At 49.9% G+C, this 26,570-nt stretch overlaps 1 protein-coding gene across 2 annotated transcripts in view; it reads right to left on the bottom strand.

The window, feature by feature from the left end:
- Window positions 1-1,152: 1,152 nt before the first annotated feature.
- The window catches only part of LOC121436566 (LIM domain kinase 2), a 68,350-nt gene continuing 42,932 nt past the window's right edge, over window positions 1,153-26,570 (bottom strand). For both annotated transcript variants that reach the window (XM_041636569.1, XM_041636570.1), the window contains 14 exons: window positions 20,084-20,219; window positions 18,546-18,655; window positions 17,819-18,007; window positions 15,638-15,743; window positions 15,111-15,307; window positions 12,048-12,234; window positions 10,858-10,944; window positions 8,941-9,072; window positions 8,681-8,737; window positions 6,497-6,562; window positions 5,406-5,580; window positions 4,774-4,829; window positions 4,003-4,160; window positions 1,153-2,735 (listed from right to left, as the gene is read on the bottom strand). In XM_041636569.1, coding sequence (XP_041492503.1) covers window positions 2,591-2,735; window positions 4,003-4,160; window positions 4,774-4,829; window positions 5,406-5,580; window positions 6,497-6,562; window positions 8,681-8,737; window positions 8,941-9,072; window positions 10,858-10,944; window positions 12,048-12,234; window positions 15,111-15,307; window positions 15,638-15,743; window positions 17,819-18,007; window positions 18,546-18,655; window positions 20,084-20,219 — 1,801 coding nt within the window. In that variant the 3' untranslated portion in view covers window positions 1,153-2,590. The remainder of the gene's footprint in view (window positions 2,736-4,002; window positions 4,161-4,773; window positions 4,830-5,405; window positions 5,581-6,496; window positions 6,563-8,680; window positions 8,738-8,940; window positions 9,073-10,857; window positions 10,945-12,047; window positions 12,235-15,110; window positions 15,308-15,637; window positions 15,744-17,818; window positions 18,008-18,545; window positions 18,656-20,083; window positions 20,220-26,570) is intronic.

Genomic DNA, 26,570 nt, shown 5'->3' with positions numbered 1-26,570 from the left:
GGAGGTAGTAATGGCTGAACTGTTACAAACTGCAGCCCCCGCACCGACTGTCAAGGCCGCCATGACCATCTTAAGGTTGAAGCGGCAAGTTAATCCCTTTATGTCTTCTCTCCTTTAGTATTCTTTCCAACGTAGAGGACTTAGGATGGACCCTCCCAAAATCTTTTGTTGGGGACTAGAAACAAAGGGGCACTTGGCAGTTCCACAGCAGCCAAAGGAGAAACCACTGCCTGGGGCTGAGGGTGGTTCTTGCAGGTTAGGAGGGAGGCTCCGGGGTGGGGTGGCTAGGTAGTGTGTGGGGTATTTCTTCAAGTTTCAGCAGTGGACTCAGCAACAGGTCAAGTTCTAGGTATATCAAAGCAGAGTGACCTTGCCTATGTTCAGCCATTGCTGTTTTTAGATCACCAGTGTTTACTAGGGACTAGATTCTGCCCGTATTCTGCATCCTTCAGCTTCATAATACTTAGGTGAATTTAGGTTTATAGAAAAAAAATCTGGCTGTTGGCCTGACACTCACTAGGTAGGCTAGGCTGGCCTTGAATTCATGGGGATTCTCAAGTGCAGATGTGTAAACATACTGTAACACCAGGTGGAAGTTGTAGTTTGTGTTTGTGCACAGGACCTCACAACAGTAGCACCATTTGCTCCAGCCTCTGGTGTAGAAGCCTGGAAGCAGAAGGTCCCTGAGGACTGAGCCAGCAGCTCAGAGCCTGGCCTAATAGCCCTGTGGTGGGACTAAAATGAGGCCACTGACCTGCTCCACAGAGAAGGCTACCTCAAGTGGATGTGCATGACCTCGGAAGGTTTGCTGTCCAGGGGAGGGGAATCAACTTGAGACTGAGAATTCCCTGATGTGAGCACTTATGTGGCTTGGATCTGGAGGTGGGCAGACGAATGTTTCTTTAAAATTTTTTAAACAAAATTTGATAAGTGTATCTGTACCTGGGAATATATATGTGTACTGCATGTGTGCAGGAGCTCACAGATATGAGAAGAGGTGCTGAGTGCCCCTAAAACTGGAGTGCCCCCAAAACACCCATCATGTGGGTGCTGGGAACCAAACCTTGGTCTTCTGCAAAAACAGTAACTGCTTTTAAGGGCTTACTATCTCCAACTCCTCCAGGCCCTGAGTTACTTTTCCACTCTCAGCGCCTTCGCTATGTTAACCGCTTAATTTATTTAGTCTGCTTCACGGCCCAGCTCAGGCCCACCACTCCCACACTTGCTGGGGACAGTTCAAGCGTAACCAGTTGCAGGATGCTGTACCATGCTGGGAGTTCAGGACTCCCCTACAGCAAGTTTGCAAACTCCACACACAAGGACAGTCCACACAGTAAGTAAAGTGACCAAAGATGACTTCCCACCCCACAGTTCATCTTGTCTATGTACAGTATTTCACATGTCACCCAATAGAGAAAAACTAATAACAGCAACCACTCTCCAGATCCCCTTACCAGTACAACCCACCACACATTGTATTTATAACCAAACCCACTCCCAATTTGTCAAATACGGTGTGAGCTGGAGAGTCCCTGGATACCTGGCAGCCAGGGGTGGAAGGTACCCTGAGGGTTTCCAATGCCCGTGGCCCTGGAGTGTGGCTCAGGAAGCAAGAGCTGGGCCCACAACAAGGGAGGTAGAATCAAGAGGGCCCAGCTCAGGGAACTCTCTTCGTATCTCAGCTTTGGGACTCAACAGCCACCAGTTCCTGTCCCAAGTTGCTGCCTGGAGCGGACATGCTAGAGATGTGCAGTAGCTGCCACAAGGATGCCAAGAAATTGACGGGCCTCCCCTTTCCCTGCTTAGACCCAAAGTCTGAGACAGACCACATGGCCTCCAGAACCCATCTAGCATTGGACTAAGCCCACCAGCCAGGATATGGGGCTTTTTAAAGGGCAGGACCTCCTTCTCTCCAGCCCCAGCTTCTTTGGTGCTTTTGTGAGTGGCTGCTTGTTGAGACAGGACGTTGAAGTGGAAACTCCCACACACTGATGTGGTCCCTGGGCCGGTGAGCAGAACCAGTCCTTTTTCTGGATCTTGTGGGTTTTGCCACATACTAAGAGACTCTTGAGAACCTGCTCCAGAGGGCAGGGCCTGGAGTGGAGGAGGAATCACTGCTGCCACTTGGCATGCTCTGAAGGCTCTTGGTTGTCACTCAAACTACTGCTTGAAGTTCTGCACCTTGCTGGACCAGACTCCAGAGCCCTCAGGCCAGTTCATCTGTCATCCTGCCCAGCAGGCCCAGGCCATGTTGATTAGTGTAAAGCTACAGCCTCCCAGAATCTCACTGCCGCAAAGGTCCCAGGTAGTCCCTAGTAACAGACTGGTCTAGAATCCAGGCTCTCTTTATCTTCTTCACAGCTTTCAGGCGAGTGTTGGATTTACAGAGAGTAACCAGGCCCAGCACCTGTGGAGAACTGTTTCCCTGCACCCGCATGCCTCCTGGGGAGGTAGTAGGGATGGCTTATTCTGCTTCTAAGCAAGCCGTCAATCCACAGGAAGCCTAGACAGTCCTGCTCCTAGCAAGGACAGGGCGCAGAGGGGGCAATGCTGGCTGTGGAATGTCCCCCTGCAGGGGGATGGACCAGGGTTAGGGTGGCGAGTCCCGGGTCAGGCCGTACTCCATGCTCACAGTGTGGTCCAGTTCTTCCAGCTCTGCGGGCAGTGGGATGGCTAGCTCTCCCAAGTACAGAGACAGTGCCTCAAAGGAGTCCTCCAGCTTTGAGAATGCCGGTCTACAAAGAAAAGGGATGACAAGAGAGGGAGCCTGTGAGCATGGAGGGGAGGACACAGGGCTGGCTCTCAGCTGTTTCCTGGGTCTATGAGCCCTTTAACCTCTTGCTGTAAATATAAAAGGTAACGCTATGAGACGTCTAGCCAGGCTAGAGGTCCTGGCCTAGGACAAAAACATCCACAGGGAAAAGAAGCCCTTTCATGTCTTCTGAGTAGAGGCGACAATCAATGGTTAGATTGGACTTTTGCACTTACTAAACGAACATTTCGGTGCTGGTGATGTGGCCCAGCTGGTATGGTGCTTACCTACCATCCACAAAGCCCCGAGTTCAATTCTCAGCATATTAACGGGGCATGATAGTCCTAGCATGGAGGAGGTAGAGGCAAGAGAGCTGGAGGTTCAAGGTCATTTTCAATTATATATCTAATTTGAACCAATGTGGGCTACATGAGACATGGTCTCAAAAACAAATCTGCAAACACAAAGATTGTGAGGACCCCAAAAAGAACATGTGTCAGGGATGGGAAGAGCTCTATCACCAAGCTGCATCCTTGGCTCCTGTGGTGGTTACAGTGAGCTCACACAGGCTCATGTCTGATGAACTGTTCTGGAAGGATTAGGACGTGTGGCCTTGCTGGGGCAGGTGGTGTGTCACAGGGCTTTGAGGTTTCAAAAGCCCAAGCCAGACCCTGCTGTGGATCAGATAATGCTCTAGTGCCATAGGTCTACCTGCCTGCTGCCACAATCCCCTCCATGATGACATGGACTCTGACACCATCAGCAAAAACCCAGCCAAGTGCTTTCTTTTATAAGTTGCCTTGGTCATGGTGTTTTGTCGTGGCAACTGAAAAGTAACTTAGGCAGCTTCTAAGTCTATTTTTATTATTCAGTTAGGTGCTTTATGTACAGGTCTCATAGTCCTTCTCTAGGTACCTCCTCTTCACGTGTGTTAGGTGTGCACCTGCCTATGTGGTACTGGGGATAGAACCCAGGGCCCTGGACATTCTAGCCAAGTGCTGTACAGGGTGATATCCTCGCCCTCTCCCCCTTTAGATAGCGCCTCACTGTAGCTCTGGCTGTCCTGGAACTCGCTCCATCTTTCCCCTAATGTGGCATGTCAGAGCTATCAAATGGCTTCAGTGGTTAGCAGTTTACCCTCGAGCTCAAGGTTTCTGCCACTGCTTGTGCCAGGGAAGGGCGTGGGATCACTAAAGCGAGCATCTCGGGACCTTGGGACTGTATGTTGGGAGGAAGGATGAGCCACCAACCTGCTCTCAGGCTCCAGTTTGCAGCAGATAGCAGCCAGGGGGAAGAAGGCTGGGGGGCAGTCTGTTGGGACAAACTTCTCCCAGAAAAGCTTTACATTGAGGCCAAAGTCCAGTGTGCGGGGCAGGCAGTCAGGATCAGCATACACCTGCCCAATGATCTGCAGGCGAGAAGACAGCTGGTCAGGAGGGTCTACAGAGGCCGCAGACACATGGCAGGAGAAGTAGCAAAAACCTAACCTACGCTAGAGGGCAGCCTCGTGTCCCCATCTCTCTTCATCTTGCTAATCCCAACCTCTCCATGCACTAGGAGTCTGGCTAATGAGGAGGGTTTAGAAGAAGCCTCCCTGCAGCAGAAGCAATGCTGGTAACTAGTACCCGAAAGCTAGAAGCTTCCATTTACCCCACCCTGTCCATGTCCCTTTGTAGCTATGTCCTCTACCAGGGCAAGGCTCTACAGGGTGAGGGGCTGGGTCTGATTAATGTCTGAAGTCCGTTAGCAGCAGCTTAGTTTTCTGTACTGACAGCTATTCTATCGCCATCTCCTGAAGGAAGTGATGGGTAAGAAACTTTCATTGTTCCACCATTGTTTGACCCTCCTCTCCCACTCATAACTTTGTAGGAGTCACAAAAGCTGTCTGATGTGACTGCTTGACCAAGTGCTTGGAGAGATACTGAGCTATGCTGCAGCCTAACTGCTGATTTTGTGGCAAACTGTTCACTTCCAGGAGAGCTCAGATCTGAGGCAGGCAGGGCCTCTGAGCCGGGGCTCACCTCACAGAGAACGATCCCAAAAGAGAAGACATCCACTGTCTCGTCGTAGCTCTTGCCTTGAGGAAGAGAAGAAAACAGGCTTAAGGTCAGGTCTCTTACCTGCTCTGTACTGGGTCAAGTCAAGCCACAGCCAAGAACTAGGGCTAGAACACCATAAAGGCATCCCGAGATGGGCATCGCTTGGAAACCATCTTTACGGTCTCGGGTGGCCTGCCTGGGGGCTTGTAACACATTCCTCAGGATGCAGCTGTATGGCAGAAAGAACTGCACCCAGGTTCAGGTTCATCCAGGCTCTGGCTGTGAGCCACGGAAAGGCTGTTTCCAACAGTTTCTAAAGTCTGGCAACCCCACTGCTTTTCAAGAATGCAGGCCAGCATCCACCAGGGGGCACTACACTTCAGTTCTTGATCTGGAGCACCAAATGACCTGGCACTTAGCTACCCTTTGGAGACAAAAGCTAGTCAGGTTTCACCTGATGCCCAGGATGGCATGCTGCCACAGCTGAGTCTGGAAGGAAGGAATTTATTAGGTCTGGTTTGGCTGAGGCTTAAAAGAAACCCCATCCCCTACTGAGTGTCTGTCCTTAGCAGGCTTCCCCAGCTTATGGCCCTCAATTTCCCACCAGAACTCACCATTCAGCATCTCGGGGGCCATCCAGTAGGGATTTCCCACCACAGTGTAGCGCTTCTTGCGGTCACTCTTTCGTAAGGTGCGTTTCTTGGAGGCGGCCTTCTCTACTGGGGGCCTTTTCCTCTCTTCCACTATAAGACGTGACAGCCCGAAGTCTGCTACCACCACAGTCTTGTCCTGACCAAACAAGGGCCAGGTAAGAATTTGGCAGAACATTCTCTGGCCTGTCCCTGGGGTGTGGGCATAGGCCAGAAAGGTCACTGACAAGGGGAGTGGCTACATAGCAAAGGAGGGTCACACGGAAAGTTCTACAGAGAGGGAGTGGTTGGGCCTTTGTGGGTCTTTTCCTGGAAGTCTGATATCTGGCCACAGCAGATTCCAGGCTAAAGAGGGAGGAGCCCTGGACAGGTGACATTCTGGGAGCCTTCGGAGTGCATTCAGGTGGGTCAGGATTTTGTCTTGTTCTTAAAAATGACTTGTGGTTGCCAGAATAGGTTAAGAGAAAAGGTCAGGCAAAGGACCGGGGAGAGCTGTGGAGTAGTTGTGAAAAAAGGGGTAAGATTATTTTATGTTGGTTCAGAGGGAACTCAGCAGGAGAAACAACATGGGAACAACTAACTGAGGGCTGAGGGAGGAAGGCTGGCCTCAAACTGGCCACTGCAGCCTCAGATCCCGCAGGTGTCAGTGCGGTAGAATGGGGTTAGCAACTGTTTTAGGGGCCTGTTACAAGACAAGACCCGGCAGTGGGCTAGAGCTCTACATACACACAGATAAGAAATACAACCCCTATCCCCACCAAACCTGACACACTAAATTAGTGTGAAAGCTCTGGGTTGAGCCCAGAGCTTTCTGTCTGCCAGACAAGCAAGCTGATCCTTTCTAATAAAATGATTTCAAGGACTGCTACCGTGTGTGTGTGTGTGTGTGTGTGTGTGTGTGTGTGTATGTAAGAGAGAGAGTGAGAGAGAGAGAGAGAGAGAGAGAGAGAGAGAGATTGTTCCTGCATGTATGCACACATCAGAGAGCTTCCAGAAAACTGACGCAGAAGCCCCTAGGTGGTGTGTCCACAGCTCGGGCAGGAACGGGGACGTACCAACTTGATGAGGCAGTTGTGTGAGTTCAGATCCCGGTGGATGATGCACATGGAGTGCAAATACGCCTGCAACAGAAGCAGGAGCCATGGAGCCAGACAGACCCTGGCTCCGGACTGTGGCCAACGAGCCTGTTTTCCCAGGCCAGGCCTGCCCAGCTTCCCTTCCCTCAACCCCAGCCACCCTAGTGTCCCTGGAAGCTTGTTCAGCTTCCCATCCCCGCCTCCAAGCCATGCTTGGGACCCACACCAGCAGAGAGCAGCCAGCTCCTGCCCAGGTTTTCCCTATAGTCTCCAACTCTCCTGGCATGAGCTTCCATCCTTCCATCCTTTTTACTTAGACTGAGGCAGCCTAAAGGGAGTGCCCTCAGACACACTGCTCCTTCCTCCTCCTCCAGTGTCTGGCTTCAGCCCCTTTGGAGCTTTCCTGTCTGTGATGGGGAAGAAATGGCCTCCTGACTCACCTCCCCTGAGACTCCATCCGTCTGTCTGTCTGGACTTTAGTCCCCTCCCTCTTCCTGTCCAAATTGTTCTAAGCTAGTTTTGCTAGACATTCTCTTGTCACTCTTAGAAACTTTTTTCTTTCTCTCTCTCCTGCCAGTGTGGAAGGTACACTGCCCCCTTCCCTAAGCCCCTGTAGACTGTCTTACTGTTCCCAGGCCCACAGAGGTCTTCCTATAGCTGGACTACATGCCCTGGCTGCCTGCACCCGCCCCCAAAGGCTGTCTATTCCTCTCCATGCTCCCCCTGATACCCCTTGTGTGTTTGAGTTTCTCTTCCAGCCTCCTCAGGGTCAGTCCTTTCAAAGTTATCTTTTATTTAAAAGTTTTTCAAGACAGGGTTTCTCTGTGTAGCCCTGGCTGTCCTGGCACTAGCACTTGTAGACCAGGCTGGCTTCGAACTCACAGAGATCCACCTGCCTCTGCCTTCCGAGTGCTGGGATTAAAGGCGTGCGCCACAAATACCCAGCATAAAGCCATCTGCTCATGTGCTGACCACACTGCTTCAGTCTGTATACCTCTCCGTCACAGAGCTCTAGCCGCCTCTTCTCTTCGGATAACTAGGTGACCACCCCCAAATTCCTGCCCAAGGCATGCTGGGATGTTCTGCTGACAGGCAACAACTGCAGCTTTCCCGATCCTGTCCCTGACCATCACTGCTTGGTAAGTGGCAGCACCATTCTAGGGGCCATGAGGCTACCCGACTGCTAGCCTTACAATGTTTCCTCACTGCCAGCCAGTCTCTCCATTCTGACCCCACCCTGCCTCCCCACTGCCATTACCTTAACTACACAAACCTGAAATGTTTTCATGGCCTCTAACCTATTCTCTCTGCTTAAGGCTTCCTCAACTCCACCCTAACACCTTGGCGAAAGCCCAGTTCTGTTCACAACACCCCCCTCCCCGGTCTTCCTGATGATCTATCTATAAATCTAGAATCCTTAGTAGCTGATACACATGGCTCCTTACTGCCTCCAGCCTTCTCTTCCAGACTGATACTGTGTGAGCCCCCATGTGAGGAGCAATGCTAAAACCTCAGGTGTGGAGGGGTCACTGACAAGCCCAGGATCCCAACCCTGACCCTTTCTACTCCACATCTCAACTTGACACAAAGGTTACGGGAGGAATAGCCTTCCTGGGTGCTGGCCCCCGCACAGTGCCTGCCTTGTGGAAGTGCTCATTCCATCAGGACTCGTAAGCTGTGAGGACTGCTAGACTCATGCCCATAATCCACCCCATTCACTCTTCTCTCTTCCCGGTCTGCTGCTGTCATTACTAAAACTTGGGGCCTCTTTGTCTCTAGAAACCTTAATGTACTTCTGACTCTTCAGAATTCATCTAGAACTTGTTTCTTCCTCCTCCACTTCCTATTTTCTAGGCAGTGAGGTCCTGTGTTTACTCAAGGACCTTTCGCACCCCAACAGCTCTTTGGCAGCAAGGTCAGGGTACCCTGTGCTATGATTTGCCTTGTTCATGCCTTGTTTGCCGTTAAAGAGATTTGGAATCCTTTGAGAATTAGATTGCTGGCTGAAAGGCAGTAGCTGGCCAGAATTTCCTTGGCATTGAAAGAAACTCAATGAATAGCTGCTGAATGCTGCATCCCACACAGTGGGTATCTGGCTTCCAGAGCAGTCTGCGATCCCTGCACCTCACTCTACCCACGGGCAAGGCTGGTGGTAGGACTCACCATTCCAGAGGAGATGCCTTTGGCAAACCTGACCTTCTGTTGCCAGGGGAACGGGTCCTGCAGGGTAGGAGAATGTCCATAAGAGGTGTCCTCTCCAGCTCATGGTCTGGGCTCCATGGGTCAGCATGTGTGCCATAGAAACCTTTCAGTCCCTCCCAGTATACTCCTTTGAGGGCAAAGCAAGGTCCCTGGGTAATGGGCACCGGTGTCCCTCTGGTAACCCGCCAAGGCTCTTCATGACTATGGGGCCATGTGCTCACCACGTTGCGCAGAAAGTCCTTCAGTGTGCCCCCCTCGATGTACTCAGTCAGCAGGTTTAGCTTCTTGTCCTTGTACAGAACACCAATAAACTTGAGCACGTTAGGGTGGTCTAGGCTTCGCATCACTTTCACCTGGGGGGGGCGGGGAGGGGCAGAGCATCACACAGGTGGGAAAGCCTCATGGGTCCACCCACTGCCTTGCTTTTCTAGGAGTGCTCTGGGGAGCTAGGGGAGGAGGGTCCAAGAATGAGACCAAGGCCTGTGGTGACCCGGACCACTGGTGAACCCAGCTGCAGCTACCTAAGGTAGGAGGGGCGGTATAAACTAGATGGTCATAGGATGGGGTATCTGTTCCCTGGAGTCCCACTTCAGGGTGTTTGGTGGGGATCATAACAGCATGTGTATTAACTGATGTGTTCAATCACCCCCACCACCTGAATCGCATCCTTCCATTGGCTTGTACCGTCTTTAGTGAGTGTTCACTGAACAGAGGCACTCCTTTAGAAGGGACATTCCCCTTGGTCATTTTCCTCCTTCCCTTGGGATCATAACAGCATGTGTATTAACTGATGTGTTCAATCACCCCCACCACCTGAATCGCATCCTTCCATTGGCTTGTACCGTATTTAGTGAGTGTTCACTGAACAGAGGCACTCCTTTAGAAGGGACATTCCCCTTGGTCATTTTCCTCCTTCCCTTCTTTCTCATTTATTTATTTATTATTATTCTTTGTTTGTTTTTTGTTTTTCGAGACAGGGTTTCTTTGCATTGCTCTGGCTGTCCTGGAACTCACTCTGTAGACCAGGCTGGCCTCGAACTCACAGAGATCTGTCTGCCACTGGCTTGGGGCTCATTATGTAGGCAAGGCTGGCCTTGAACTCAGAGATCTGCCTGCCTTTAAGGATGCTGGGCTAAAAGTGTGCATTATCACACCTAGATCTTCCCTCACACTTTAAAACAATGGTCGAGGGCTGGGGAGATGGCTCAGAGTTTAAGAGCCTGGCTGCTTGTACAGAAGACCCCAGTTCAATCCCTAACACTCACTGTCTATAACTCTAGTCCCGTGGGATCTGATGCCCTCTTCTGGTGTGTATATATACATGCAGACAAAACATCCATACACATAAAAAAGTAGTAATAAAAGAAAGAGTGAGACAAAAGCAACTTTCAGTTCTTTAAAGAAATAAAGTAGTGGTTGAAGATAAATCTCTCTTTCTCTTCATCCTCCCCCGACTCCGTCCCTGCTCTTTGTCCCTCCCTCCTCCTCTGTCTCTTAATGGAACCCAGAGCCTTGTGCTGTTCTGCTGGCACTCTCTTACTGAGTTATCCCTAGCCCAACCCTTAATTATTTAGAACATATATGCATGAGTGTTTTGCCTTCATGTATGTATGTGTACCACGTGTGTGCCTAGTGCTAGAGAAGGTCAGTGTGGGCCTCAGATCCCTGGAACTGGAGTTATGGATGGTTGTGAGCCACCATGTGGGTGCTGAGAACAGAACCTGGGTCCTCCGTGCACACAAGTGCTCTTAACCGCTGAGCCATCATCTCTCCAGCCCCTCCCCACTTATATTTTCTGTTTTGAGACAACCTCATTATGTTGCTCAGGCTAGCCAGGCACTTCCAATCCTCCTGCCTCAGCCCCCTTGGCAGCTGGAGTGGCAGGGCTGGGCCACTAGGTCTGGCAGCCACGATTTCTTTTGGGGAAAACAAAAACAAAAACAAAAGTGTATTTGTAGGTTTCTCCCTTTTGCAACAGAGGCAGCAAACTTCCCACACTTACATCTCGCTTTCTTTTCTGAACAGGGTCTCATGACGCCACATCTGGCCAGTTCGGGGCCAGGAGCCTCTTGCTTCAGCCCCTCGAGTAGCTACAAGCTACATCTAAGTCTGATGGAAAGTCCAACCCCTTTCCTTACCTCGGTCAGGAAAGTCTTCTGTGTTTCCTCATCACAACGGATTAACTCCTTCATGACCATCACTTTGCCTGTGGCTTTGTGAGTCACCTACAGGAAGGGCATGTGTTAACAGTGCAGAGACCAGTTCTGGGGGGACTGTGAACGTCTGTGGGCCAAGGGAGGCACTCGGTGGCAGAGAACTTAGCTGGCATGCTCAAGGTCCAGGGTCTGACCTCCAGCACCGGGGGAAAAAAGCAAAGGAAATCGTTGTGGTGCACCCCCATTCCTTGGAGGACATACTAAGCCACAGCAGATTGCCCAGAGTTCATGTGTAGAGGACAAAGCAGGGGATGGGGGGACTCAGGAAGGACATGTGTCTTCTCCCCTAGATGCCAGGCATGCACAGAGGAAAGCCAGGACTCCAGAAGAGGAAACTGAGGAAGGGGGGACACGCTGCCAAGCCAAGCAGGGGTTTTGCTCATCCGGCACAGAAGTGAGTCCCCTGGACGAACACACTAGGGGCAGGGTGTCAGTGCCACAGACATGCTCCAGGGGACCGGGTGGGTCAGAGGTGAGCCTTCCAGTCTGGCTACCTGGAAAGCTGAGATACTCGGCTTACCTGACCCCCCCTCCCAGCTCTCAGCAGAGGAGGAGGAGAGAAAGAGAGAAAGGTTAGTTCCTGAGTTCACCAGGGTGGTAGGAGCCTTTACCTGGTGGCATGCCCCGCCCTGGGGCCTGTGGGCACCTGATACACACACCCTTACAGACTGGTGAGGGCTAGGGACCTGGATCTAACCTGGGTTTCCAGAGCCCAAGCTCACTAGAGCAGCAGTGCTGCTCTTAGGTGGCTGTGCGGGGACAGAAAGGCTACTTCAGATACCATCACTCACAGCCAGGAAGGCCGAGTGTCCTACAGGGTCGCAGTGTGGCACTGTAAGGTAGATTCGCTGAAAAAAGTGTGAGAGACCTAGCAAGGTGGCTCGGGAGGCAAAGGAACTTGCTGTATAAGCCTGACGACCAGAGCTGCAGCCTCAGAACACAGGTGAAGGTGGAAGGAGAGGACAGACCTGCTGCAGGGCCCTCTGGCCTCCCTATGTGTGCCACGGCACTACAGCACCCGCATGTACCCACACAGACATCACACACACAATGAAACAAAGAAAAGGAAAAGGAAGGTGGCGGCGGCGGCAGAGTCCAGAGGCTGTGCTCACCTTGATGGCCTGCCCGAAGAAGCCCTTGCCCAGGACCTCCCCGTGGAGCAGGTCGCAGGGCCGGAAGATCTGCTGTGAGTAGCTGCTGGAACAGCGCAGGGATTCAGAGCGGCTGATGTCACGGCTGAGGAGCAGGGGCTCCTTGGGAGAGCTGGGGCCAGGAGACTTGGAGATGCTGTTACTGCGCCTAAGGATGGGCAAAGGCAGGCTGTAGAGACTCAGCAAGACACCGCAACAGGGAGACACTGAGGTATACCTGGTCACTCCGGTGTCTGTAGTTGTGGTTCCCTGGGGGAAGGGAACTCTTATATCAGACAGATATGCTATTTGGGAACTGCAGACAGTATTAATCATAGTAAAAATACATTCAAAATGGGAAATCTGGAGACTAGAGCTATATCTCAGTGGTGAATTACCCACCTCGCATGTATGCAGCCCTGGATTTCAGACCTAGCACTGCGAAGTGCAGCGCTGTGCATTTGTGTGTGCACATGCGCGTGCATATGTGTGTGTATGGACAAAGAACTTCACATAGATGATTAACTATAGTCTACTAGCTTATGATACTCCGGACACAACAGCACTGTAGATAGCAATCCATTCCTGCTTGATTCAAGGTACCATACAGTGATGGAAAGCTCCATCTATAAAAGGGACAAATGCATTTTAGATCAAATTTTGAATAAATCTGTATCTGCCTGTACTGCTTACATTTTAAGATAATAAACATATGATTTTTATGGCAATAAAGCCACCGTATTTACATTTGCAAAAGCAGTCAGTTACAGCAACGGCTGGTGACTGGTTCTTCATCTTACTGAGGGCCGACAATGAGGGCCGACACTGAGGGCCGACACTGAGGACACCATCCTGTGCTGCCAGCTTTCTTGCCCCTGCTCTTCGCTGTGCTGCCTCATGCTTTCCATGCCTACGGCGAATGCAAGGGAGCTGCCTGTTCCTGCACGCGGCTTCTCTGGGCAGCTCTCCAGCCACTGCACTCCTCACCCTTTCCTGCCCTCTGCCCCTGCTGCTTTGCCTCTCCTCAGTCATGCTGGCCAAGGCCAAGCGGCTGTCAGGGTGATCTGGGGAGAGGTCGTGTTTCCGACAGAAGCCAGACGACAGGGACCTGACTGATTCAGCTCATCTGAGCAGGGGGTGGAGAAAGGATCTGGTTCCTAGTTACTCTAATGGTACATCACATTTATGGAGTGCAGACCTGGATCTGTACCTTGTCTCCTTTGCTTCATTTAACTCTTACAGAACCAAAGAGACAGTCACCTTTATTGCAACCCCATCACAGATGGAGAAACAGGGTAAAACGTAAGAGAACGTTATGGATATTTCTGCCTGAGAACATGGCACTTCTGACTCTGGTCCTCTAAGTCACCTCCATGGGCTTTGCCAGCTTTAGGTGTGGGGATGTTTGTCCCCAAGTCTTAAAACACCTGTTTGACAGCACAGCAGTGCTTTTGACCTAGCCCTCAGGAGGCAGAAACAGGCAGATCTCTCTGAGTTCGAGGCTAGTCTGGTCTCTAGAGTTCCAGGTTAGCCAGGGCTACATATTAAGATCTTGTCTTGGCTGGGCAGTGGTGGCGCACGCCTTTAATCCCAGCACTTGGGTGGCAGAGGCAGGCAGATCTCTGTGAGCTTGAGACCAGCCTGGTCTAGAAGAGCTAGTTCCAGGACAGGCTCCAAAGCTACAGAGAAATCCTGTCTCAAGAAAACAAACAAACAAACAAAATAAAATAAACAAAAGAAAAACAAAAGATCTTGTCTCAGAAAGGGGGGGAGGCTAGAGAGATGGCTCAGCGGTTAGGAGCATTGGCTGTTCTTCTAGAAGACCAAGGTTCAATTCCCAGTACGAACATGGCAGCTCAGAACTGCCTGTAACTCTAGTTCCAGGGGATCCGATACCTTCACATGCAGACAACACATGAATACACATGAAATAAAAGTAAAATTTTAAAACAACAAAAAACAAACCAAAACAATCCCAACAATACTGCCCTTCCCTATTTGTTCATCTCTCTTCTCTCTCTTTTTTTCCCCAAGACAGGATTTTCTGTGTAGCCTGGCTGTCTTGGAACTTGCTCTGTAGACCAGGCTGGCCTCAAACTCAGAGATCCGCCTGCCTCTGCCTCCCGAGTACTGGGATTAAAGGTGTGTACCACCACTGCCTGGTATTTATTCATCTCTTTCATATATGAGCCCCCCCATTTCCCCCATGTTGGATTGTAAAGATTTTTGGCATTATAATTTCCTGCCTAGCTTGAGCTTTTTTTAAAATTTTTTGGTTTTTTGAGACAAGAGTTTCTTTGTGTACTCTTGGCTGTCCTGGAACTTGCTTTGTAGACCAGGCTGACCTTGAACGCATGTAGATCTGCCTGCCTCTGCCTCCCAAGGGCTGGGATTAAAAGCACGCACCACCACTGCCCAAATGGCTTGAGTTTAATGGATAGAGCCGGATCCTCTGTTTTGGTGTGTGTAAACCTGTGCATGTGTCAGAGGGAAAGAGCACATTTGTGAGTGTGTGTGTGAGTGTGTGTGTGTGTGTGTGTGTGTGCATGCACTCATGCAGAGCTCAGCGGAGGATATCACATGTTCTCTCTCACTTTCCACCTTATTCCCTTGGGAGATCTCTCCCTGAACCTGGAGCTAAACTGGCGGCCAGCAAGTCCATTAATCCTCCTGTCTCCACTCCCAACAGTGCTGGGGTTTCAGGAACATGTCATAGCGTGTACAGCTATGCATGGCTTTTTACACGGGTCTTAGGATCTAAATTCTCCTGTCTGCTTAGCAAGTAGTTTGAACCCAGCCACAGCCTGGTCCTCTTTGAGACAGCATTTTACACTATAGTCCAGGCTGGCCTTGAACTCATGGTGGTCCTCCTGCCTCAGCTTCCTGAGTGCTGAGATTATGGATGAGAGCAATGCTTTTTTAAAACTTGTACAAGTCTCAGATCCTGTCTCTGGTCCGAGGTTCCCTAAGGCTGCTGGCCTCCAAAAGCCAACATAGCCTCTGAGAGACAGACGATAAACAAGACAGGTAGGACAGCAGGAGCACCTCAGGGAACGTCTCCTCAGTGTCCCCTCCTGATTCTCCTTGGTGTCCAGGGTGCCGAGCGTGTGAGAGTGTCCAGTACTCTGCATGTGGGGAGAAAGCCGGGTATCTAGCCGCAGCTGGTCCAGGCGCTGGGGGACAGGGTCATGCTCGATCAGCAGTTGAAGCGTCTGGCTTGTCTGGTTAATCGCACCTTCCACCTGTGGCCAACAGCAGTGTAAGGTTCGTCTCCACAACCTGTCCTACCCCAGGCTACCTACTGTCCCCACAAACGGTCTAAGCACAGTGTAGCCAGTGCTCAGTTTGGTTAGCGGTGGCCTCTAGCCACAAGAGGTCATTCAGTGCCCTCTGTCTGGCATTTTGTTACCTCGCCACCTCTCAGCCCATCTCTACTGCCCTGGAAATGTTAGGTTGATCCAGAAGGTCAGTATAGTTGTCACAGGCTCAATGCTAAGATGGTCCGCAGCCAGGTCTTCTGGGAGCCTGTTCTGTGTGCCTCCCCCACATCACACACTGGACACACACTGTACCTCCTCTACACGCAGAGTGCGGACAGGGGTCCCATTGATCTCCAGGATGCGGTCCCCAGGGTGGATGGCATTGCGGTTGTTGGGACTGATGTGCATCCGGTTGACCCTGAAGACAGACAGGAATTAAGGCAGGATAAAAGCATTCTGAGAACTCACCTGACTGCTTGTACAGGGAAATCTCACCAAGGCCCATTATGTCACAACTCTTAAGGCCACCCACATGAAAACACAGTGCCCATCTCAGAATGCTTTCTTCTCAATGAAGGGAACTGTCCTTACCTATTGGCCTAAGCCAGAAGCCTGGACATTGTCCCCATTTGGAGTTCCCTCAAATCCCTCCTTTCTTCCCCCCAACCCCCACCCACTTCTGAGAATCCTGCCTTCTCTCCGTCACCATAGTTACCAGCATCTCTCTCCTGGATCACTGGAGGAACCTCTGCTCTACACCTCTAGGCCTTTCCTCTCTCATCTCCAGCCTCCACACCAGTGATCTTCCAAATGTCAATCCACCTGGGTTATCTTGCTGCTTAAAGTCCTTCACGGACCTGCTGGGCCATCACAGTCAAGGTCCGCCATGACTAACAGCCACTTGGGCTACTCTATCAACTTATACTAAACAGTCCCAAACACCTACCTCTGGAGATAATTGGTCTCCCTCTACCCCAAACAATTTCCTCCTTTTTTTATCTACTGAAGCTACAGAACAGATCTCATCTTCTCCTGACTTCTTAACCCTAGTAATTACCCACCTATACTGTAAGACCCAGCCTCACAGTCAATATTGATAGGGCTCCCTTTCTCTTTTAGTCATCATGAGGTGAGTAGTTTTACCACACTCCCTGCTGCCAATATGCTCTGCCATCAGCCACCATGAGGTGGGAAGTTTTAGCACACTCCCTGCCATGATGCTCTGCTTCTACACAGACCCACAGAAAAAATGAAGCCAGGTATTCCATAGACGTAGTCTCTCCTCTGATCTTTGGACAAGACCCAGGGAAGGATCTTACCCTCTTTGAGGTCATGGACTTTTATTTTCTTCATCTTCCATTCAAATATGCAACCAGTAAGACAATAACGGATGACTTCCTACTAATGGCAGGCCCTTGAACACAGTACTGAACGAGCCAAACAAAGCAAGTTCCCTTCTGGAGTTTATGTTGGAGTGGTCTCTCAGTTAGGGTTCTACGCTGTGAAGAGACATCAACTCTTCTAAAGGAAATCAGTGGGGCTGGCTTACAGATTGAGATTTAGTCCATTATTATCATGATGGGAGGCATGGCAGCTCACAGGCAGAACTGCGCTAGAGAAAAGTCAAAGTTCTACATTTGGATCAGCAGGCAGCAGGAAGAGAGACTGACACTGGGTCTGGCTTGAGTTTCTGAAACCTTAAAGCCCACCCCCAATGACACATTCTAGTGCGGGACAATTCTGTATTCTGTCAATTATGTTTTAAATAAACTCTGATTGGCCAGTAGGCAGGCAGGAAATATAGGCGGGACAACCAGACAGGAAGTAGAGGTTGGGCAACGAGAACAGGAGTATTCTGGGAAGAAGGAAGCTCTTCCCTCCAGTCCTGTCTAGACACTGAAGAAGCAGGATGTGACCTGCCCTGCTGAAAAAGGTACTGAGCCATGTGGATAACACAGCTAAGAATAATGGGTTAATATAAGTTACAAGAGTTGATAAGAAGCCTGAGCTAATGGGCCAATCAGTTTATAACTTATGTAGACCTCTGTGTGATTTTCTTTGGGGATTTACCGGCTGTGGGAACTGGGCAGGACAGAAACCCCAACTAGCAGGACCTCATGTTACAACATTCCTCCCAACAAGGACACATCTCCATTAGCCACTCCCTAAACATTCAAATACATGAGCCTATGGGGGCCAATCTTATTCAAACCACCACAAGTAGGGAGGACAGATGACAATCAAGCTGATATGCATTAATCAAGCCTGATGATTTCAAGGAGCAAACATGATCTGAAACCTGACACCTGAAGGCTGAGAAGGCAGCCTTAAGAATCTGGTAGAAAGCAACTTGGGCAGAAGAAACATGAAGCACCAAGGTCAGGAGCAAGGTGGAGCTGAGAATGGAGGAGACTCCACAAGTTCTGAGCCCTGTGAGGACTACCTGTGGACTCGTACCATGAGCCTCTGCTGCAAGGCTCCCCAAACACTCACTCTTTTACTTGCACGGTGGTGGCATAGTTAGAAGAGGCACTTTCCACGGACACGGAGAAGCCACGTCTGCACTCGGTGGTGGCCGGCATGGAGATGAGTGTGACCGAATAGGGCAGCTGGTCCTGGACAGACTCCGTGGACAGCCTTTCGAACATGGGTGCCAGCACCACATCATTGTGGCACTTCCCACTGGAGAGAGGGGCAGAGAGGGAGCTGAAATCCTACCGACCAACCTGGAAGCCCCCAGCAGGCACTGTGTCACATGCAAGGAGTCTTGATGGCTTGAGGAGGCTAGGACTGGGTGGCAAGCCGAGACAGCGGCAGAGAGAATACTGGGAGGAACCCTGGCCTGGAGATGAGATGGGCTGGGTTTTCTTGCTCTGCCTAACTCACAGTAAGAACCTTGTCCTAGACTCTTGTCCCCTCTCTGGGCCCAAGCAAACTTCTTTTGTTAACCAAGATAGTTGGACAGAGGGATATGGGTGAACTCTAGGGCCTTTTCTCTAATAGGAGGCTGCTCCTAAGAGGGCATCTTCTACCCATTTTCTCCCTCTGGAAGGGTTACAGGACAGAGTGAAGTCCTGGGACAGGTCAGGATGGAGGGCAGTGATGCTATCTAGCAGTCCTCCTAGGATACCACTCCAGCTGCCTTCACCCTACTGCTCCTGCGCTCCTGTCTCACTTCCCTGGCTGCTATTACTGGCGAGGACACACAGGGACATCTTACCAGTATAGCGTAGCATGCTGCACCAAGGCATACGCATCCCCATCCTCAATGATCACCTTGCAGCTCATGCAGGCAAAGCACTCTGGGTGGTATTTAAACTCCCCAGCCACCTGTGAGCAGATCAGAAGAGTGCAAAAGGAAGAGGTGAGCTATCACTTTTGTTAGAGTGGATGGAATTAGTGGTGGGTGAGTGGCCTGCATCAGGGCTGTGCTGACTGCAGCCACCAAGATCAATTCTTTACAAGTAAGGACTTGCAGATCCCAGTCAACACCCAAGCTGTCAGTCCCTGCCCTAGAGTTTCTGTAGAAGTGACATGCTATCTCCTGCTGTTTCTGACACCACAAAAAACCGTTTCCTCAGTCACGAGAACATGTCCCCCAAGGTAATCACTCCTACTGCCAAGGCTCACCATCCCTCCGACACAGGGCTTTCAGGTCTGTCTATGCGTGAACTTCACTGTATAGAGTAGCTATAGGCAGCAGAACCTCTCTCAGCCAGTCCATTCTGGTTCCCACCATCCAGTTTCCTGATCAGGACCTAGATACATCCTCTTCCCAACCTGTCACCCTGTCCTTTAAGGCTTCATCTCGCTACACTGTGCTTTTCCCCTCTTCTCTACCTTCCCACTCCCAACAATGTACTGTAAAGTCTCTAGGAGTATAGTAGACATTACACTGCTATGTTGTCATGTGTGGTTTGAGCTCCCCAAGATACTGGCTCTGGAAGTGGGGCTGCCCGCTCCCATTTCAGACCTAAGAATATTTGTCTCTAAGTGTCTTCCCAGATCCCTTGTCTGGAAGCGGGCTTGCCCTTCTTGCTCTGAGAGGGTGGGAAGAGATTGAGAGCACAACCCAAGAAGAAAAACACTGTCCTGAGAGCAGAAGGTGAAATCACTCAACAGAGGCTACTGCTGTTAGTTCATGCTATAAAATGCAGAAGAATTTTTACAGAGAACTTGGAAGTTCCCTGGGATGCTCATCTTTGGGAGAAAGCTCAATCAGGAATGCTGACTGCTTCCAGTGTCTGCTGGATGTTTCACACACCCGACTCGATGTCACCTTTCTGTCATTTGTTCTTTACTTGGAAGCTGAGGGGATGCTCTGTTCTGCCTTGGACTCTCCGAGGAGCCTCTCACTCAGGAGCCGCAGCTGGTGCCCTCCCTGGGTCCTCCCTGGGTCGCAGTCATCTGCTGGTGTCTGTGAGCCTTTGATTTGATGAGCTGCTCCAGCGGTGTCTGCTACGTCCTAGGAGCCGCTACACTGCTCGTGCGTTGGTCTCTGCTCACCATCTAAACTCACTCGCTGTGAGCCAAGCACAGCCATCACAGAAGGTCCTCTGGCCCTCGCAGGGCAGAGGAAGGCCAGACCTGTCTTTTAAGAAGGGCTCAGCAGACACCTATAGCTGAGTGGATGATAAAGGACGGGCCCTAGCTAATGAAAAGACCAACCGTGACTGACCATGGAGAACTGGAAAGGATTATTGTTGGACTGTGGACAGGGGTGGGGGGTGGGGGGTGGAGGGACAGGGGCTCGCTCACCATGGCAGGCCCTGTCATCAGCAGGGAGCAGCCGTGGCAGAATTCTCCAAACTTGGCCCAGTAGTCCTTGTGGCAGTAGAGCCTCCCATCCTTCTCGTAGTACCAGTTGGTGAGGGATTCCTGGCATTCGGAACACCTGCCGGGACAGAAGAGAAATGCTACTGGGTCGCTAGGACAAGCCCACAGGTGGCCCCTTGGCTCCCAGCTTAATGACGAAATGGGCACGCCTCTCTTCTTTCAGAGACAGGATGGAAGGAGCTAAAGCTTAGTGCCCTCCCAAGGGAAAATGCTCCAGAGCGAACACGGCTCCAGATCCCGCTGTGTTGAGTCGCCTGCTCCTGTGAGCAGATGCAACAGGCGCTGGAGCCCTGAGAGAAGCTGCGAAGACCAAAGAATCCTCCCCTAGAAAAATGCACATATAATGTATGTGTGGGGTGTGTGGGTAGCCCTCAAGTTCATGCACAGCCCCAGTTAACAACCTCACTGCCGGGTGGTGGACCTCTGAGTTTGAGGCCAGCCTGGTTTACAGAACAAGATCCAGGACAACCAAGGCTACACAGAGACACCCTGTCTCAACAAACAAACAAACAACCTTTCAGAGCTGGAGAGATGGTTCAGCAGTTAAGAGCACTGGTTGCTTTTCCAGAAGACCTGGGTTCAATTCCCAGCACCTGAATGGAGCTCACAACTGTCTGTAACTCTACTCCCAGGGGATCTGACACCCTCATATGGATATACATGCAGGCAAAACACCAATGCACATAAAATAAGAATAGATCATTTTTAAAAATGTTAAAAAAAGAACCTTTACTCTAGATAGATGTTTCAGTGATCAACAAAATTTCAACCAACCCATCTTCAAAAGTCACAGTATGATGGTGCCCCCCCCCCCCCCAAAGACAATGTTTCTCTGTGTAACAGCTCTGTCCTAGAACTAGCTCTGTAGACCAAGCTGGCCTTGAACTCAGAGATCTGCCTGCCTCTGCCTCCTGAATGCTGGGATTCAAACCACCACCATCCATCACCACTGCTGGCTATGGCGGTGTTTCCTGAGGAGAGAAAAAGGAGGCGGGGAGAAGAAAGCTCAGCATGAAGAAGTCTGTCACCAGGCTCAGCACTCACTGACAGCATCACAGCAAAGAGCCAGAGTGTGTTCCCAGCACTCCTCACTGGTTCCCAATTGCTCACATCTTCATAGTGGGGGTCCAAACACCTCTGGCCTCTGAGAGCGCCACCTGCACTCACACACATACCTACTCACTGATAGACGCTATAAACCAAAGACACCATGGCTCCAGGGCATGGTTGAGGGGAAAGTTTTTATTGTAGATATGAGGGAGACTACAACCAGAGGCATTGGAAGGGTCCAGAGCAGACAGTCAAAATAGTAAACTGAATATGGCTAGCAGAATGGACAGGGCCATAAGAGGAGGGAGATGGGGAGATCAAGAGATTGTGGACAGATGAGACTAGGAGGGAAGGTGGGAGGGGCCAAGAGAGGGAGAGAGAGAGAGAGAGAGAGAGAGAGAGAAGCACAGCCTTAATAAATAGCAGGGTTATCAGGGAATGAGAAGCCAGCACAGGGAAGTTCAGGAGCAGTAGAAGGTTAGGGTAGATGGTGGGAGAAAAGAGCTAAAAAGAGGTTGTTGTGACACCGAATGAGCCTGGAGGCCAGTGTGCTTTGGCATGCTAACAGGCACCAGTTAGCCATTTAATTCTTAGGTTTTTTTGGGGCCTGATACATATACATTAAACTAAAATAATTAAAATTAATAAAATCTTAAAAAAGACTCAGTTTCTTTTGAGTGGATGTTTCGTCTGCATGTATATATGTCTATCAAGTCATGCACAATGCCTAAGACATAAATCCTCTAGAACTGCAGTCAAGAATGCTAGAGAGCGGGCTGGAGAGATGGCTCAGAGGTTAAGAGCATTGCCTGCTCTTCCAAAGGTCCTGAGTTCAATTCCCAGCAACCACATGGTGGCTCACAACCATCTGTAATGAGGTCTGGTGCCCTCTTCTGGCCTGCAGACATACACACAGACAGAACATTGTATACATAATAAATAAATAAATATTTAAAAAAAAAAAGAATGCTAGAGAGCATCACAGAGGGGCTGGGAACTGAACCCAGGTCCCTCTGCAAGAGCAACAAGTGCTTTTAACCACTGAGCCATCTCTGTGGTCCCAATAAAACAAAATCCAAAACAAACAAACAAGTTAAAACAAACACTTCATCAGGCTGGCTGGTGAGAGTGGTGCACCTTTAATCCCAGCACTTACCCCGCGATACAAAGAAAACCTGTCTCAAAAACAAAACAAAAACCACCTCATCCCACAAATTCAGCATATGAGCTTGGTGATCTGGGTAAGACTGGCCCCACAGGCTCATATATTTGAATGCTTAGTCAAGAGAGTGGGGCTGACTGGAAGGATGAAAAGGATTAGGAGGTGTGTCCTTGTTGGAGGAAGTGTGCCTTTTCACAGCAACAGAGTGTGCAGGACAGTGAGGAAGAATGGCTGCCAGAGGTAGTTAATACGGGGGAGGCAGTTCAGAGGCTTTTTGTTGTTGTTCAACACTGGGTCTCATGTAGCCGAACTAACCGAAGAGAACCTTGGACTTCTGATCTGTTCATCTCCACCTCCTGAGTACCGAGATTATGAACACGTACGCCATACACAATTGACAAAATATTTTTGAGCCAGGCTTGTTTGGCGCATGTCTTTAATCCCAGCACTCAGGAGGCAGAGGCAGGCGGGTCTCTGCAATAGAGGCCAGCCTGGTCTACATAGGGAGTTCTAAGGACACAGTGAGACCTTGTCATTTTTAAAAATGTTCATACAAATATACATTGTATATTCAAGCAGATTCCTCACTTCCTACTGTGGCTTTGTGAGGGGTCAGACTACACTATCAACTGTCACACCAGCTCAGCAGGGACAGCACTTACAACCGTTTACTGTGCTCATATATACCTGTGTGCTCACACAGATGCTGCTCAGGAGAGCTCTGTGGAGCTGGTTGTCTCCTCCCTTGACTTGTGCTCTGGGTCAGGGGGCCTTTATCCAAGGAGTCAGCCTTATGGCTCCCATCAGGGGATGGTAGAGCATTCCTTTAATCCCAGCACTTAGGAGGCTGAGGCAGGAGGATCTGAGTCTGAGACCTATGTTTGAGTCCTAGGGCAGCCACATAGTGAGGTTCTAAGGGTCTTTTTTTAAAAAAATAAATCTTCCTTCCTTTTTTGAGACAGAATCACAGGTAGGCCACAAAAGCACAGTGCAGCCCCAGGGCAGACTCCTAATTCTTCTGCCTCTAGTTCCCTGCAATAAGCTAGCCGCCACTAGGCCTTGACTATTGTCATTAATATTTTCTCTTTCTCTCTCCTTTCTTGAGAAACTTCTATTATTTCTTACTGTTGGCTAAACTGGCCTCAACTACTTGGCAAGACTTGAAAAAAAAGCCCATTTCATTGGAGTTGTAAATTTCAGAATAGATTGTGCGAGCGCACGTGTGCGCGCGCGTGCGCGCGCGTGCGCACACACACACACACACACGCTTTTTTTCTCTGTGTAACCCTAGCTATACTGGAACTTGCTCTGTAGACCAGGCTGGCCTCAAGCTCAGAGATCTGCCTGCCTCTGCCTCCTGAGTGCTGGGATCATTGGCATGTGCCACTAATGCCCAGCCACAATTTTTAGTATTGTAATTAGCCTGAGTTGTTCTTTTCTTTTCTTGACAACTTAAGGCTTTTCCATAGTTTATTGTACCATTTTTTTCATTTAAATATTTTGGCACATCTATTATACACATTTATACAGATTTATTAATTTTATGTAAAATCTCCTTTTTATCTAAACAGAAAAGGGGAGGTGATGTGGGAGTCCCCTCTGTGTGTTGCTTGTATTGGTTAATGAATAAAGAAACTGCCTTGGCCTAATAGGGCAGAACTTAGGTAGGCAGAAAAGACAGGACTTATTTCTGGGAAGAAGAAAGCAGAGTCAGGGAGAAGCCATGGATCCTCTGCCTGAGACAGACGCAGGTTAGAATTTTACCCGGTAAGCCACAGCCATGTGGCAAGATACAGATGAACAGAAATGGATTAAATGAAAATATAAGAGTTAGCCAATAAGAAGTTAGAGCTAATGAGCCAAGAAGTGTTTTATTTTTTTTTAAATATTTATTTATTTATTTATTATACAATATTCTGTCTGTGTGTATGTCTGCAGGCCAGAAGAGCACTAGACCTCATTACAGACCGTTGTGAGCCACCATGTGGTTGCCGGGAACTGAACTCAGGACCTTTGGAAGAGCAGGCAATGCTCTTAACGACTGAGCCATCTCTCCAGCCCCCAAGAAGTGTTTTAATGAATACAATTTCTGTGTGGTTATTTTGGGGCTAAGCTAGCCGGGCAGCCGAGACGAACAAGCAGCCCCCTGCTTTGTAACAATTTGTGTATGAGTGTTTGCCTTGATGTGTGTCTGGGTACCTAGTACCTGTGAAATGAGAAGGTATCAGATCTCCTGGAAGGGGTTATAGATGGCTGTCAGCAGCCAAGTGGTTCCAGGACAGGCAGGTAGAGTCTCACTATGTAGTTCTGGCTGTCCTGGAACTCTCTCTGTAGACCAGGCTGGCCTTGAACTCTGGCCTCGGCTCTTGAGTGCTAGGATCAAAGGTGGGCGCCACCACGTCTGGTGAAATTTGTTAATTTTCTTAGCCTTAAGAGTAATAGCTGTCACCTGGTGGGCTAGTTCAGTCGGTTCAGTGTCCCTCAACCTGTGTTTGCACTGGCACCTCCATCTCCTTCCTGAGCCTCCCAGCACACACAGCTCAGAGCCGGCTCCCTGGCCACCCAGTCAATGTACCTCCTTCCTTTCAGTTAGACTCTCTTTTATTGAGATGGGTCTTACTATATTGCCCAGCCTGGTCTTGGACTCAAGAGATCTTTCTGCCTAAGCCTCTCAAGTAGCTGGGATTGTAGGCACCTACACTGTGAGGATAGACTGCCTACTGTAAGTGGCAAACGCTCTGCCTCCCCTACACTGGCTACCTGCTGTAGCCCCTTGGTAGGGCTCCTAGACCTGCCACTTACTGACTGTGCCTGGGTAAGATACTTTACCTTTCTGCTCAGTTCCTCACCTGTGAACAGACCGCTGTGGAGATGAATGAGACAACAGGTATATATGGGTATAAACGCACAGATAGCTTATATAAAAGGCCCAGCACAGCAGGGACAAAACAAATGTTAACTGAAGTTAGAGGTGACAGCTCATGTCATTGCACTAGTTAGGCAGCTTTGTACAACTTTTTTTTTTTTTTTTGAGTCTTTCTGTGTACTCCTGGTTATCCTGAAACTTAACTATATAGCTTCCAACTGGCTGGCTTCCAACTCAGAGAACCTCCTGTGTCCGGCTCCTGAGTGCTGGGGTTAAATGTATGTTACCATACCTGGCCTTGTTATTGTTTTTTTTTTTTTGTTTGTTTGTTCTGTGATAGATGTTCACTCTGTAACCCAAGATAGTCCTGAGCTCACAGTAATCCTCCTGCCTTACCTCCCACTATACCCAGCTTGGACAAGTTCCCTTAGAGGGCTGTGTTTGAGACAGGGTCTGACTATGTAGCCCTAGCTTCCATGGAACGCAGAGATGTCCATCTTCAAGTACTGACAGTAAAGGCATTCATCACCATGCCTGGCTTTCTTAGAAGCTTTGTTAGCCAGATGTAATTAACAGCCAACGTCAGGATCCTGCTCCAAGGTCTAGCAGGACAGCGACTCTTACATAAAACAACTGATCAAAGCGCAGGGTTCTGGAGTGCTCTCCCAGCCGAAGCATCTACCTGGGCTCAGGGAGCACCGTGCAAAAAGGAACAGAAAGACTGAAAGACTGATCTAGAGAACAGGAAGTTGGGTTTGTTTGTTTGTCTGTTTTGATTTTGGTGTTTTGAAACAGAGTTTCTCTGATTAGTCCTGGCTGTCCTGGAACTCACTCTGTAGACCAGGCTGACCTCAAACTCAGAGATCCCCCTGCCTCTTCCTCTTGAGTGCAGGGACTAAAGGCATGTGCCACCGCTACCCAGCCAGGAACAGGAAGTTTGATTGTGAAAATGTGTCTCCTAGAAGTGTCCAAGGAGCTACTTGAGGTCTCTTATCTCAGAAACACCACCTGCCACCTACCTGATCTGGGTTATCCCCTTTCTCATCTGTGAAACGGTAAGATGGTCTCAGGCACTCAGAGTGGCTGTGAGGGTAAATGGTTCTGAGTGACTGGGAGGCACCTAGCAGGAAAGCCAGCACTAGAAGCAAGGGCTTCTCGTCTTCCCACTCCTGACTTCACACTCTTGTGTAAGCGGCCTTCTCTTTCATCAGACTGTAAAGTCCTTGAGAGGAGAGACAGGGTCCTAGTCCCTCTTGGTACACTCAGTATCCAGGCCATGGGCTAGGCAGAGTAGGCCTTCAGCAAATGTTTTCAAGCTGAAAATGGTGCAG

This window comes from Microtus oregoni, unplaced genomic scaffold (genome assembly GCF_018167655.1).
Source record: "Microtus oregoni isolate MIOR12 unplaced genomic scaffold, Mior012 000049F_ref0000343, whole genome shotgun sequence".
Lineage (NCBI taxonomy): Eukaryota > Metazoa > Chordata > Mammalia > Rodentia > Cricetidae > Microtus > Microtus oregoni.
Note: the sequence above shows the minus strand (reverse complement) of the source record. Positions and strands in the feature narration are given on the sequence as shown.